The sequence below is a fragment of the Hypomesus nipponensis genome, chromosome 13 (genome assembly GCF_054491055.1).
Source record: "Hypomesus nipponensis isolate SF chromosome 13, ASM5449105v1, whole genome shotgun sequence".
Taxonomy (NCBI): domain Eukaryota; kingdom Metazoa; phylum Chordata; class Actinopteri; order Osmeriformes; family Osmeridae; genus Hypomesus; species Hypomesus nipponensis.
Genome location: NC_140373.1, coordinates 3,585,609 through 3,598,359, shown reverse-complemented (window position 1 = coordinate 3,598,359; position 12,751 = coordinate 3,585,609). Strand labels below are relative to the sequence as shown.

Here is a 12,751-nt window from a genome sequence, read left to right as displayed (position 1 = left end):
ATTATACATCCCAACTTTTAATTATTTAGCTAGATGCTTTTCTCCAGAGCAACATACATGTCAGTGGGATTTGAACCGGCATCCTCTTGATCTGCAGTATGCATGTAAATACATTTAAATACTCCCTCGGTATGTGCCTTGTTTGAGGAGCCTGTTCTTTTCACTGTCTTTCTGTATTAATTTGTATCAAGTGAGATACATGCCTACAATAACCATGCTTAGCTTTTCCAGGTAAGTTATAAAAAAAAATATATATATATATTTGCATATCGCAATTATGACTCTCTTAAATGTATGTAACTCAGGCATCATCAATCTGGTTTCTTCACAATGGTGCATAAAGACTGCATACCTATCCAGAAGCCTGGCAGAATCTTCTCTTTCAGGGGAGTCTGGATGCTGTGCAACAGCCTGACTTCTTTCTCTTCTCCTTCCGTCTCAGCACTAAGCAGGAGGGAGTTCACGATGCCAGTGGGCTGCTCTATGTAGAGCCCCAGAGTGAAACAATGGGGAACATTGCGAATCTCCTCGCCTTTGCCGTTTAACCACACCTGGAAGCAGGAGCCAGAGCAGCCCAGGCCCCAGGACTCCTCGTTCTCCCTCAGCCCACAAGACCCACAGTTGGCCCTCCTCCCTGCTCCTTCATAGGTGGCTCCGATGACCACCCAGCCTGTGTATTCCACCTCCCAGTAGCCCCTATCGTTCCAGATACCATCCTTGCTCACCACCTGGAGAAGAACAGAGAAGAAGATCATATATGGTTGCATCCATGTGGATGCGGCAAATATCTAAATCATGTCGGTTGTTTATTTCCCATGTTGCAGGATCTCTGGTGAATAGCTCTTCATTTTTTAGACATTCATACATTTTGTTTTCTTTCCTTGTTTTCAGATGATATTTGTATGTCCTTACACTTCATAAGATCAGCTCTACATGTTGGTGCTGGGACATTGGGGTCATGGACGAGGACTGGTTCTGTAAGAGAGATGTAGAGATTGTATTTTTTATTGTAGATACATGAAAGAGCTCTATCACAACAATAAAGTAACAAAAAAAGTGTTTTTATTTTTCCTTTTTTCAACCAAAAGTAAAGTTGTGTCATTAGAAAAAAAAAAAATCCTGCTAGCGTTTTTGCATTATGGTCAGCTTTGGTCGTTTTTCCTCACGGTGAAGTTAAACATACCAACTTTTGGCAGGGCAGTGAGTTACAGTACAGTAGGGTCACCATGTCACAGTGTCAGGTTTTGAAGTCGGGCACAACGGAGACTAGACGTTCAGTGGGTTCAAAGTGGTCAAGTTTACGGTTCTTAGAAAGGCCAGTGCCATGTTCAATAATAGTTTGGTTGAACTTCACAGTGACCACAAAATGCCTGGGCAGAAACCATCCATCAGTGTTACAGGCAGCGAAGTTATAAAATCCTACTGATGATTGGGCTATTGATAGTATGGGTGGACAAATACCTCATTCTACTTAAGCCTCACACTCGCACGCCACTGACACAACTACACAAACACACGCTAACTTAATATCTTTACTATCGTATACCGCAGATTAACCCTTGTGCTGCCTTCGGGTCACATGACCAAAAGGTTCATAACGAACCATTGATGTGTTTACCCAATTTTACCTAATACAAAAGCAGATAAAAATAATTTTCTTTTAACCTTCGCAATGTGGGGGGTCTGAGACAGCCCAACGGTTAAAATTACAATGACTGATGGGTCAGAATGACCCGAGGATAACACAAGGGTTAAGTCATTTATGTCCCAGAGAAGATCAGGCAGGGCAGGAAAATATATCGGAATAGTGGCGATGACAAGATGCTTCACTAATCATGGCTCCCCCTAAAGTTCTGTGAAATCACAATGTTTTATTTATTGTTGTTTGCCTTATTTGATAACTTTGTACAGCACTTTGGACAACTTTCCCACACCCAGACAACTTTAAAGACAATGTTGTTTGCATACTTTCATGACTGGTGCTTCCAAGTGACACCAGTTTCAGTATCTGACATTGAGACTCTTACTCTTTAAAACCACCAGCTTGTGTTTAAAAATGCAACGTGGCTAAAACAATCAAGTCAGTGAGTTTGACTTTATAAGAGATGTAGGTAAACGTAATCAGTTTGAGTTCCAACCATAATCTGATGAAGGTGGAGACACACAGAAAGGGAGGATGGATGATTGAAGGGAAAGTAAAAGCAAATGTACAGTTTATTAAGCACATTTTCCTCAAAGCATTATCATGAGAAACAATCCATCTAGACAATGCCTCCAAAAAGGCATTCCTCACCGCTGACCACTGGACGAGGAAAACAAGGTCAATCAATGTCAATTTGGCAGTTTATGATTTTGCTGTAAACAACAGGAATCACTTAAACTTCGAAAATATCTCATTGCATGGTGGCATATGTAGGTTAGGTGTTGAAGAGGTCGATGTTGACCCTTTTAATTTTTTCAAGACTTTCAAGGTTATTTTTGAAGTGATGTACATAACAAAAATCACAAATGTAGTTATCTACTTATTATACACCTTGAAATCCTGTACAAAGTCATGTTTTATCGTATGAAAACGTGCTCTGAAACAACAGTCCGTACCTGGCTTCTTCGTCCCTGGCATCTTGAGGTTTTCTGCTTCCCCATCTCTTGCCTCGGGACTGCAACACAGGACACTCTATAGGGTCTCAGAAGGGAGGATGGGTTAAAGGTGCCTGTATGGAAGGAAAAGGGGGTGTTTGAGGTATTTGAGGGGCTGAAATAGTCACTTGTATGGGGGGCAGGGGGTGCATAGTGTTGCACCTTTTGAGGATGAAGCTTTGGACCTAAACATTCATGGCATGTAAGATTCCAAGGAGTGATGTCACTAGCTCCAACCTGCACTTCCATATGAAAACTGAGATTCCCTATATAGATCTCTGCATGTGACATACAGCAAAACAAGTCTGAAGGAAACTATAGTAGCCCACTTGCTGACAGACTAACATAGTTCAGTTTACCCTGTCAAATACCAGAGAGGCCACCACATGAATATTCTTTTCCAAGACTTCAAGCCTACAATATTCCAACCAAAAAACATGTACTGTATGAATTTATAAAGTGGAAAATAATATGCTGAAGCTTTGCAGTAAGTATCAAATGATCAATTAAAACTGATTCAAATCGTCCAGATGAAAGCCAGTCGCATGTACCCATATCACACTTCTTTCAGTCAAACAACTCCATGAACGTTTGTAAGCCGTGTAAAAGCTGATCTCAACGGAAACCTGGGTGAGACAGATGAAACGAGAGTAAGGTTGGTGAAAAGATGATGGATGAGAGAGCAGAGATCTCTACTACCAAGAGATTCAGCACAGTGTGAACACACGGAGAGCAGAACAGGCTCTGCCTTGGACAGCAGCTTCGTCAATATCTTCGTCAAATCCTCACATAAACACAATCCTTTTGCTTTGGAGTCATATTGGAAAGTATGGACAGTGATATGACAACAGGATGAGGTGCGTTAAGGATTGAGAGAGATGAATAGGCGCCCCCGCCCGACCAAAATATACATGTTGATATACATGTTGACCATTCCCTAGACCTGTGGAATTGGTTTTATGGTACTTGGACAAACAAGTCCCCTGTCTGTTCCTGTTACAGTACCTCCACATAAACAGGAGACCACTGTCAAATTTTGTGTTGAATGTGTTACCTTCTTCTTAATTACTGATTATAAAATGTTATTTTAAAATGAATTTAAAAAAACATAACAGTGTAAAGTTGAATAATTTCCTGTTTTTTTGTTTCAGAACAAGCCAAGAAATTCTATGAAAATATTTGTACATGATAATTCATTTATTATATTCATACATATTCAACATGCATCCAAGTCTTTCCATCCACTTTCATTCATTATTTTTCATCCTTTGCTAGCATACCCCCTTTACAATACAATAGTTATATAAATACATCATCATAACAATGATAAATAGTAACATTAAGAGTGGTTTGTTACTCATCCTGCATATTTTTAATCTATCTCTAATAAAAAGGCAGATTCTATATTACTACATTACATAACAATTACAAATACAGAAGTTGTCAACTAACATCCGTTTCCCTCTAAAATAGCTGCTGTTTCTTAAAACAGAAAGGCAGTGAAAGCTTCTGAGTGGGACAGATTCTGAATCTCATTTTGTCTGGGTATTGGATGTAATTGGATGTACCTGGATGTAAATCCAATTGCTCACAACAAATGTACAGTATTGGAACACCTTCCGTTAAGTTTATGTGTCTTTTTTCACTATCGAGCATGAGGACTGCGTCCCCAACCACAACCCCGGAAGCATCTTATCTTTGAAGGAACACTTGACTCTGTGAAGCAGCGTGACCTCTTTCCGCTCTGCGCTCTCCTCTCCCTCCTTCACTTCCCGCACTGCATAGAAACTCATAACGCCAGCAGGCTGGTCTAGGTACACCCCTATGACAGTAGACTGGGGGTTATTTACAATCTCAACATTAAAGCCTTTGTGCCAGGCATGGTAGCATTTCCCTGCCCAGCCTAAGCCCCAGGACTCCTCATTCTCTCCAAGGCCACTGGGCCCGTCGATGTTCCTCCTTCCTGCTCCTTCGTAGGTGGCTCCGACGACCACCCATCCTGCATACTCCACCTCCCAGTAAGCCCTGTAGCCCATGATACCCTCCTTGCAAAGCACCTGAGAGAGAGGGAGGGAGGGAGGGAGGGAGGGAGGGAGGGAGGGAGGGAGGGAGGGAGGGAGGGAGGGAGGGAGGGAGGGAGGGAGGGAGGGAGGGAGGGAGGGAGGGAGGGAGGGAGGGAGGGAGGGAGGGAGGGAGGGAGGGAGGGAGGGAGGGAGGGAGGGAGGGAGGGAGGGAGGGAGGGATAGGGAAGGAGAGAGGGAAGGAGGGAAGAGCATTTCTCTGTGAGTGATTAGCCAATGTTAGTATAGTCATTTTTGGAAGTGGCTCTTTGAAAGACTTACTTGTGGGGCGTGTTCATATCTCTCAGGTTTGTCCAGCACCGGGCACAAGATGCTATCAGTCATGCGAGACACCTTGGTCCCGCCATCTGAGATCCAAAGCGTCTTATTGGCAGTGTTGTCATTCAGGGAGAGGTTGATCCAGTCTTTATTTATAATAAAAACAGATTTTTTTAAATTATAACATGAAATGTGTTTTTGATAAAAGTGAACAATATGACGTAGCGCACTGTACATTAAAGTACAAAATGTGTTCATACATTTCAGGAGTTCTGCTCTGCAGGATGGCTCAGGTACATTGGAATCATAGACAGGAGTTGTTTCTGGAAGATAGACGAATAAACAAAAAATTAAACTTGAGGGCTGGTTCTAGATTCTGAACACCCAAATAATGCCACAAAAGGTTAGTTGTTCCCCACAGTAACATGAATATAATCCATCCCAGAGATGGAATGTAACAAAGTACAAATACTTTGTTACTGTACTTTTTACTTTCACTACTTAAAAAAAAAAAATGTACACAAATATCTGTACGTTCTACTCCTTCCATTAGGTAAATTCCTGGATTTTTTTTTCCTTTTTTTTTCCAAAGAGATATTTCCGAAAACTAAGTTTCTAAAGTTTGAAAACAACAACATAAGTTTTCCAAGGATGAAAGAAAAAGTTTCCCAAATCTATTTTAAAAGTTTGAATACATACTTTTAAAATATTTTCTGAAAAAGTTTACAAAGATTGCAAGTTTCAAAAGGTTGAAAAATATTTGTGAAAAAAAAGGTTTCGGCTATCTCTGATCTAACCTACGTGCAAACTAATGTCAGATTGAGACAATTCAGTCACATGTACAGGATATACAAGTATACAAGTACAATGAAAAGCACTGAGCTACCTACAACAGTGCAGTTTTAATAATCAAATAGACAGTAGTGGACAATAAAAGATAGACAAACCCTACAGGTGAGGGTCCACCCTTGACTTTCTTAACTAAAAGAAAAGATAGGAAACATGAAGGAAGTTACAAGAGCTTGAAACGCGCTTGTGTGACAATTGCTAGTCTAGTAAAAGAAACAGGCAGGTATTTCTCATTCTCAGATAAAGTCATCATTCTCTGTCAAGCATCATTTATTCATAGACACCAATCTGTCACTGCCCGATATGCTTTATGAAGCATGTGGTTTGTTCAGGCCAGAGGGTTAGAATAACCAGGGTACTTCACATACTACAACTCTGGTCACCTTCAGTCCAGCGCACACTCAAAAAGATAAATCCCTGTCCAACTAAAGCTATTAAACATGAGAACAAGCTCATCTTACAGGTGTTTAACCCACATGGACATGTTTAAGAGGTTTTGGCAAGCAGTGGCACAGATTTCAGTGATGTTGGGTGTCCGATTGGCTTCAAGGACTTCTTGCTATCAGTCCTCTGCTTAAGGGAAAGAACCTTGGTCTGGATAACGTATGTGATAACCAAGTTGTCCTGAGAAGGTTGTGTCCTCACTGGTTCGTGGAAGGACGTATATAAGCAGTTAATCCCTGTACCCTTGGAAGCTGCCAAAATAAACTAATTATGAGACCATGCCAAGATCATATCGCCTCTTCAAAGAAACAGTTTCCATTTCATGCGCATACAAGTTGTCTCAGTGTTGCAGTGGAGCGTGTTCTAGAGGTCATCGAAGCACCTACTACCCCAGATGTTTTTTTAGTTTGTCTAATTTATGGTTTGCAGATTTACTCTGTATGTGACAGGGATTTCCATAACCATTTAATGTTATAAATGTAATCATTTTGGAGTGTAACCATGTTTAGCTGTGTGAGCCTTTTTTTAATGTATTCTGTAGCACTTGAAGTGAACACACAGTCTCTTAATCAAATGTAAATGATTCTACTTTAAAACAATCAACGGATTGAGACAGAGTAGATACTTAGTTGCGTTCATGCATTTTTGTACCATAAGACATCATTCAGTCCTCCTTGTCACTGTGTCCGTAGAGAGGAAGCCAGTCTAACAAGGCATGAAATTATGGCCAACAGTTTGCACATAGCACAAGTCAATGACAATAATAGCACTGGCTGGCTGGCACAATACAAAACATCAGAATTGGCAAGCTTTAGACTATTGTTGGCTTGTTAGTAAAGTAGCATATTGTGACATTGTAGAATTGTTTACTGGGCAGTTAGGTCTGTGTTGTTACAATCATGGCTCTTCTGGAGTGTGTTCTTTTGTCAATTAAATTGAGGACTAAGAGAGAAGATTTAAGAAGGCATAGGATTGCTAAAGTAATAATACATCTTTGAATGAGTGCAGAAACTGAAAATTCCCTATGATGGGATCAATATGCTCTAATCAATTGATGACTCTTTTTGGTGTTGGTTGGTTGGTTAGTTAATTCTGGATGCTATAATGTGTATTCCAAGTATGAAAATAACTTTCTGTTTCAAAAAGAATTGTTACACAAAACATTTTTAGATTTTGATAATAAAATGGAATATGCTGTCCTTCATAACCACCCTTTATAATACAGTGCATTACAGTAATACCTGTCTGTCTACAACTAAATATGACATACCTGTCCGGTATATCATGAGTAAGGAAGTACAGTATGTCAGTAGGGTCTGGCTTGTTCTCACTACCACCATAGTCTATAAATATGGTCCCATCAGTTCCACTAGAGTTACGGAGGGTACTCAGAAGGCTTTGGTGCGTGCTGAACTGCCTTGTAAAACGCACTGACCATATATCTGCTTCTATTTGTGCCCAATCATGGGATCGCAGTAAAGAGCAGCAGTCTATTGGTCCAATTAAACGATTGTGTGGTTGAGAAGTTGAACGTTGTTAATTATTTGTATCAGTCATGTGGAACAGTTTCAAGAATGAATCTTTAAAAAGATATAGTCTAAAAATGAGTGTCTTCTGCAGTGTGAAATGAAAAAAGTCTTTAACAAGAAAGTCTATCGTTATAGTTCAGGCAGATTGATACAGTGTTAGTGTATGATGATGATGGCAACATACTTGGCTTCATGGTGTCAGGCAGGATTCTGGTAGTGGCGGGCATTTTGATGTTTGGCTTGAGTTTGGAGCTCTTCTGGCGATTGTCTCTCGGCTTTGATGCTTCTCTTTCAGTATTGTTCGCTCAGTGTAGGAGCGCTTATATACCTTTTAAGTGGGGCAGGGACGGGGGTTAAGGAACTCGGATTATGTGCAGGTGCATGTTAAATAAAAGTTGACAATGTGTGTGTGTGTGTGTGTGTGTGTGTGAGGGGGCTGCTGAAGGGGGCATGGTGTTCATTGGAGAGCTGTCCTGAACAGGCTGTCTGATGCTTTTCCTTCCTTTCGGACTGTCTGAATGTCTTTGGGTTCTCCAAGTAGGACACTATGGCTGGTGACACAAATTTGCGCACGCACTTGTGAACGAGCACATTTGATTCCTCTCTTCTGAGTTTGCTGCATGGGATAGTGCCTCAAAGTGCCCCATTTCTTAATGTGTGTTCTAGACAATGTGTGTGGTTGAGTGAACACGTGAAGAACACCACTGTCCCTATTTCTTAGGCATGCGCACCTCAGAAGGAATGATTCCTTGAAGATTTCAGTGAATGCGTGTTTTGGGTGATTCTTGACCTATTTGACCTATTCTAACAAATTAGAACAAGGCTAGGGTAATGTCAATAAAACATAGTGAAGTATTTCATGTTTCCTAGTAATGTCTTCTTTTTCATTATTATTATCATTATTATTGAAAGATTTTAATCTCACAAGCTTTGACATGGACATGGGCCAAAAAAACACCCTATTGCCAAAGGCAGGTCAACAACTTCCGGTAGCGATCTGTAACTACTGAGTGTAGGGTTGATAAGAGAGCTAAGGGTTAACATGACTTGTTCTGGTTACTAAAAGTCACGTTGTATTTTCACTGGGAGTTCTAGAAAGTCTGGTAGTTACGCAGGTTACCTCTCTTTACATGTGCTTACTTTGGCACTGATGGACACTTTGTCTGAACTCCGATTGCTCAAATACATTTCGCCGTGAAGGCGAACTGTTTGGCTTCCGTGGTGTTTTTAATGTTAACGTATGATAAGCGCGATTTGGAAGCGTTTGCTTCCTGTTAATATTCTTGTGAGTACTATTTTAAACTACTTGTAAAGTGTGCACATTTTAAGCATATAGCCTATTAATCCTCGCATTCACCGATGTTCAAATACTTGACCTCCATCAGTACGGCAGTTATTTGCTGTCAGTAATGCTTGTGTCCCAGTTCAGAAGTCGGGCTGACCTTTTGGTTCTAAATTGTGTTTTGATGTACTTACTCTGGGCTGCTCGCGTGGTGTGTCTCAGTCCTGCGTGAGGCTCCCACCTGTCCAAGGCTGCCCCCTCCATCATATCTCTTTTTCACGCCCTACTTCCACAGAATGTAATCCAGTACAGCACTTGTCAACAAATCTATTTTAAAAAACAGAAGGGAATGTATTGCAGATGATGAATGTTAATATGACTGCATGACTTTACTGTCCGAGTTCCTTTGAGTCTGCACTTGTTGGACAACAAGGGGCACCTGGCTTTTAAATGATGTACTGACAGGATTTGTTTGTCAGGTTGAAAGCTTAGAACTCAGACATGGTGTACAAACTACTCTGTTAGACCAAGGTTAAGTTTGCCCATATTCACTGGGGAAAGATAAATGTTTTTTCTACATGTTTGAAAGTGAATTTTTTTAAAGAATCCCTTTGCATTTAACTTTTGTATTCATTCTACAGAAACTCCATTAAAAAGTGGTTTGAAATCAATTGCAGAAGGACTGTGAATACAGTGCGCCTGTTGTCCATTTCCCATACATGTTCATATATGAAAGGGAAACAAGGAAAGAGGGGGAAATGCAGTTTTCTGTTATGTTGAAAAAGCAAGAACTGGGAAGGCATCGGCTCATATTTTAACATTTCAGATTCTGTACAGTAATGTCTAGCACAATTCCTATGGATTTGTATAGCACAATTTCTGTCATTTCTTTTGAAAATTTGTTTTTTTTTACCACAAGTGAGACATGGCTATTGCTCACACAAGACATCCCATTGGAAGGAAGGAGAGGGAAGGTTACAGTGTTAAATTATTTTATGGTTTGCGTTTTAATTTCCATGTGCATGCATGTGTTCCTCTGGATTCATAATGACTCATATAGTTGACAATGTGTTCAGGGCGCCACACATTAGCTGTAAGTGAATGTGGGTTAGTGGGTCAGTCTCTAAGTCTGTGTTAACGCATCATCACGGGATGGTGTCATCCCTATGGCACCCTCATTGCCACTTTTTTTTTAGGTTTAGCATCATCCAAATTCCACATTCTACCCTTGCTCCCTCTTTCATCGCCCTTCCTCATCGCCCTCTCCCGAGAGTATTTAAAGTGATGACCGGGACCGATGGGGACAGTCCTTCATAGCTGACACCAAGCTAGCTACAGCTAGACACCCTGAACTCAAGAACCAGCATCAAGATGCCTACTAGATCAAACACCACCCGTAGCATTCCTGCTTCACACAAACCAAGTAAGGGAACGCACTTTCTAACTCTTGGACGATATGTTCTTAATATTAAGCAATTACAACTACATAGTTTCATCAATTCAAAACTATGGAACAAGTAATTCTGCTGATGTTAAAGTTATGATAAAAAAAATATATGCATAAAATATTTGAATGTACTGTAAAGTAAATAGCAAAGGTTCCTCAGTGAAATATATATATATATATAAAAAACTCATAAGTGATTGCAATATGATTTGATCAAATATGGAATATCGATACATCTCATCATTCAAGTTCTTGTTTTCTAGTGACTAAGTCAAAGTTGGTGCCTCTTCCCAAAGGTGAGATATTCCTGATCACATACAGTACCAGTCAAAAGTTTGGACACATTTTCATGTGTCCAAACTTTTGACTGGTACTGTATGTCCCTCCAATCTGTACATATAAGAGTCTTTAAAATTAGCATATTTTCCTATAGCAGCTGAATTACATTATTATCTTTTTGTTGGCACATTTTAAAGAGCTTTCCCATTTTCTTACTTTTCAGAGATTGTCCCTGTCTATGACACGAACGCCCCAGAGCCCACAACCAGAACCGACCTTCTGAAATGTATTTATAAAGATACTGCATTCATCATTCACCTTCTTTTTGCATCCTCCATCTTTCGAAATTCCCCCTTGGGTTTCTTTGCCTGTTTCACCATCATCTTTATCAATCCTTCAGATTGGATCAACCTCTCCCTTGATGAAAAGACAGCCAATAAGGCGCTTTGGATCTCAGAGGGCGGGGCCAAGGTGTCTCGCATGACTGATGAGGTCTTGTGCCCGGTGTTGGACAGACCCGAGAGATACGAAGACTCTCCACAGGTGGGCTGCTTAAAATAGTGCAAAGAAAGTCTCAATAAACACTGTGTAAAAATAGGAGGATCAGCTTTAAAGTCCCTTACAAAAATTGTGTCACTTTTGATTGAAGGTGCTTTGCAAGGAGGGCATCTTGGGATTCCGGGGCTACTGGGAAGTGGAGTACACTGGATGGGTGGTCGTCGGAGTCACGACCGAAGGAGCACCGAGGCGCAGCAGGCATGGGACCTGTGGCCTTGGGGAGAATGAGGAGTCCTGGGGCCTGACCTGGGCTGGCTCCCACTACCAGCTGTGGCTCAAAGGGATCAACAAAGAAATCCGCAAGGTTCCCCAGTCCTTAACCATCGGGGTATATCTGGACCAGCCGGCCGGGTTTGTCTGCTTCTACTCCGTACAGGAAGTAATGGAAGGAGAGGGGGGCACAGGAAGGAAGGAAGTCAAGCTGCTGGGGAGGGAGAAGTTCTCCCTCAAGGAGAACATGCTGCCTGGTTTCTGGGTGGGACCAAACTCATCTTGCTCAATAGTGAAGAGAAAGGAGTAAAAAAAAAAACTGCACTAATGTGCTCGTTGTTTTGTTCAATGGTAAGATCGGAAACAAATATTTAGATATTGTATATTTTAGTAGCGTGGTTGAACGTGATAAAAGCAGACAGCTTTTGAAGGAAACTCTAGCTAAGGTTGAGTGAAACTGTCACTCAGTAAACATTTGTAAATTTCAGTTGTGTGATTGAATGTGATGAAAGCAGACAGCTTTTGAAGGGATCTCCAATAATGTATGGTACATAAAAGGTTTTATTTAATTGATGTAGACTTATTGAATTACACTTGTATGTTACAATTAATGTTTATGTTATATATATATATATATATAATATTATTTTTTATTCAGTTAGTGATTACTTCTCGTGACATGGGGCACTGGGAAGTTTTGGGTCCCTTGGGAAGATCACTCATTGGTTCAATGGTAGCACTTACCATCCAGGCAGTGTGGGTTCCAAAAGGGCCCCTTTATATGAGATTTATATTTTTTGTATGGTTTGAATGATGTCTAATGTAAAACACATTGAAATGTTTATTTTGATGGATTTACTAAATAAAAATATATCATTAACAGTTTTATTACTACCGTATTATTTAATGTTTTCCAATACTTGTGTAAATGTTGTGAGCCAACTCTTTGATTATTAATAGAGTTATAGATGGAAAAACTGACAGACTTTTTATCTATACACTCTGAATATAGCTTAACAGTGAGCCGGTTCAATTCCCGTCCGTTCCCAAAATGACTTTGTGTCCATGGGCAAGGCACTTCACCCTATTTGCCTTAGGGGAAATGTCCATGTACATACTGTAAGTCGCACTGGATAAGAGCGTCTGCTGAATGTAAATGTATAATTACATTAAAAAT

General features: G+C 40.5%; 2 protein-coding genes across 2 annotated transcripts; one reads left to right on the top strand and one right to left on the bottom strand.

Moving 5' to 3' along the window:
• Positions 1-3,813: 3,813 nt before the first annotated feature.
• Positions 3,814-8,081, bottom strand: LOC146259515 (tripartite motif-containing protein 16-like protein). The gene is made up of 4 exons (XM_084670920.1): positions 7,983-8,081; positions 5,237-5,299; positions 4,980-5,122; positions 3,814-4,694 (listed from the first exon to the last, which is right to left on the bottom strand). Exons 1-4 carry the CDS (start codon positions 8,023-8,025, stop codon positions 4,266-4,268), a joined length of 678 nt encoding a protein of 225 aa, XP_084527046.1. The 5' UTR covers positions 8,026-8,081; the 3' UTR covers positions 3,814-4,265.
• A 2,314-nt stretch (positions 8,082-10,395) lies between these two features.
• On the top strand, positions 10,396-12,462 carry LOC146259514 (tripartite motif-containing protein 16-like protein). The gene is made up of 5 exons (XM_084670919.1): positions 10,396-10,503; positions 10,791-10,823; positions 11,030-11,092; positions 11,207-11,349; positions 11,456-12,462. Exons 1-5 carry the CDS (start codon positions 10,452-10,454, stop codon positions 11,882-11,884), a joined length of 720 nt encoding a protein of 239 aa, XP_084527045.1. The 5' UTR covers positions 10,396-10,451; the 3' UTR covers positions 11,885-12,462.
• The last annotated feature ends 289 nt before the right edge of the window (positions 12,463-12,751 follow it).